General features: G+C 40.4%; 1 protein-coding gene across 1 annotated transcript in view; it reads left to right on the forward strand.

The window, feature by feature from the left end:
- The first annotated feature begins 1068 nt into the window (after positions 1-1068).
- LOC111387496 (UDP-glycosyltransferase 83A1-like) overlaps positions 1069-1936 on the forward strand; it is a 4638-nt gene continuing 3770 nt past the window's right edge. The window contains exon 1 of the mRNA XM_023012055.1: positions 1069-1648. Within this exon, the coding sequence (XP_022867823.1) occupies positions 1114-1648 (535 nt within the window). The 5' untranslated portion in view covers positions 1069-1113. The remainder of the gene's footprint in view (positions 1649-1936) is intronic.

Consider the following 1936-nt stretch of genomic DNA (forward strand, 5'->3'; position numbering starts at 1 on the left):
GCAAAACTTAAACCTCCTTAAGATCAAGTGGCCTTACTTTACAACCTACGCTTAGTTGTTCACAACTCGTGCTAGTTGTTTACAACTCATGCTTAGTTGTTGTCAAGTGGATAAGGTTATAACTTTCCTTGCAAGTTGTCGCCAACTCTATCTTAGCTTGCATAGAAGATATTATTCTTGCCAACTCGTACTTAGCTTGCACCTTTGATAATATCTTCGCCAACTCGCGCTTAGCTTGTATCTTTGATAATATCTTGCAAGTGGCACAAGTGGACAAGTTGTGCAAGTTGCCTACTTGCACCCCAAAATATCCCGCTGCAGGTTCATGTATTTTTCCTCCAAAATGGCTGGGTCGGGATTTAGAGAAACCTCATTGATGTCCTGGAAAACTGCACAATTTTAGGCAGCCTGCATTCTGCCTATTCCATCCTGCTGCAGCGTGCTGTCCACGCTGTTTTGCGGCCGCTATCGGGATGGATCGAACGTGACCGCGTGGGGCGTAAGTTGGAGCTCTGTCTGTTGTTTTCTAATAGATGTGTAGCATAGGTTGCTTTATCAATTACTTGTTATATGTTATTGGTATTTAGTTGTGTAGATTTGTCATCCATAATGCAATATTTTGACACACTAACATTGCTTTAAAAATAACATAGCTTGTGTATCACACGGGCAAACGACTAATATTTATATAAGAGCAAGAACACCAATGAAAACAACTTATGACAGTGTCCAAATTACAGAACATTGGAAGGAAATTGGTCGCAAGGGCCAAGTTATCGGTGGCAAATGGGCAGAGCCGTTTGTTGTTTCGGCTCGTCCCAATTTGGACAATTGATTATTCACGCCCCCATTAAGACGAGTCATGGGTTAACTTGAGCTTGATTTTTTTACGAGCTGAGCCAGCTTGTCTTGAACTCTTGGACCTTCTCATTTTTTTAATTGTTTTTTCCTTATTTTATTATTATTTAAAAAAAAAAATGGAAGCCAAGCTTGGGCGTGTAAGAGCCAGCCGAGCCCATTCCACCCCAGGACCAAGTTAGGAAAAATTAGATCTCTTATAAAATTGGCATAAATAAGCCCCCTTTCTTCATTGACACCTGTATAAGGATAAGCATGAAGTTTATGATACAAATACAACTTCATTGGATGAAGAAAAATACAATGGCCACCCCACATGTTCTAGCCATTCCTTATCCAGCACAAGGCCATGTTATCCCCTTAATGGAAGTTTCACTACGGCTAGTAAAACATGGCATCAAAGTCACATTTGTGAATACGGAATTCAATCACAAGAGAGTTGTCGAAGCATTATCAGAGACAGAAAACACACAAGAAAAAGAAAGTGTAAATTTGGTAGCAATCCCAGATGGAATTGAACCATGGGAGGACAGAAATGAACTGGGAAAATTATCCGAAGCAATTTTGAATTTCATGCCTGGGAAGTTGGAGGACTTAATCCAAAAGATAAACGAAACAGATAGAGATAGAATTATGTGTGTTATAGCAGATTATGGCATGGGATGGGCGCTGGAGCTAGCCAAGAAGTTGGGAATCAAGACAGTAGCCTTCTGCTCGGCCGCAGCTGCTATGTTGAACTTACTTGCTAACTGTCCAAAGCTGATTGACGACGGAATCATCGACAGTGATGGTAAGCTTCCACTCTTTAACTATGTTGTTTAAAATGTTTTCTTATCCAGGAACATGCTTAAAATAGGGTGGCCCAACAGACAGGGATTGGAGTGGATTCTGATGATATAGGGTGTGTCATGTCAAATATCGAACCAAATATGCAAACAACTCGAGAATATTTGCAGAAGACCCAAAATAAGAAACAGAAATTTAGTAAACCTTCCGAAAAACTCAGACCCAAGGCATCAGTGAAGATGATTACATTTGGGGCTCAGACACAGAACAAATATCCTAACCCAGATCTCTT

Source organism: Olea europaea, unplaced genomic scaffold (assembly GCF_002742605.1).
Source record: "Olea europaea var. sylvestris unplaced genomic scaffold, O_europaea_v1 scaffold4059, whole genome shotgun sequence".
In the NCBI taxonomy this organism is placed as follows: Eukaryota; Viridiplantae; Streptophyta; class Magnoliopsida; order Lamiales; family Oleaceae; genus Olea; species Olea europaea.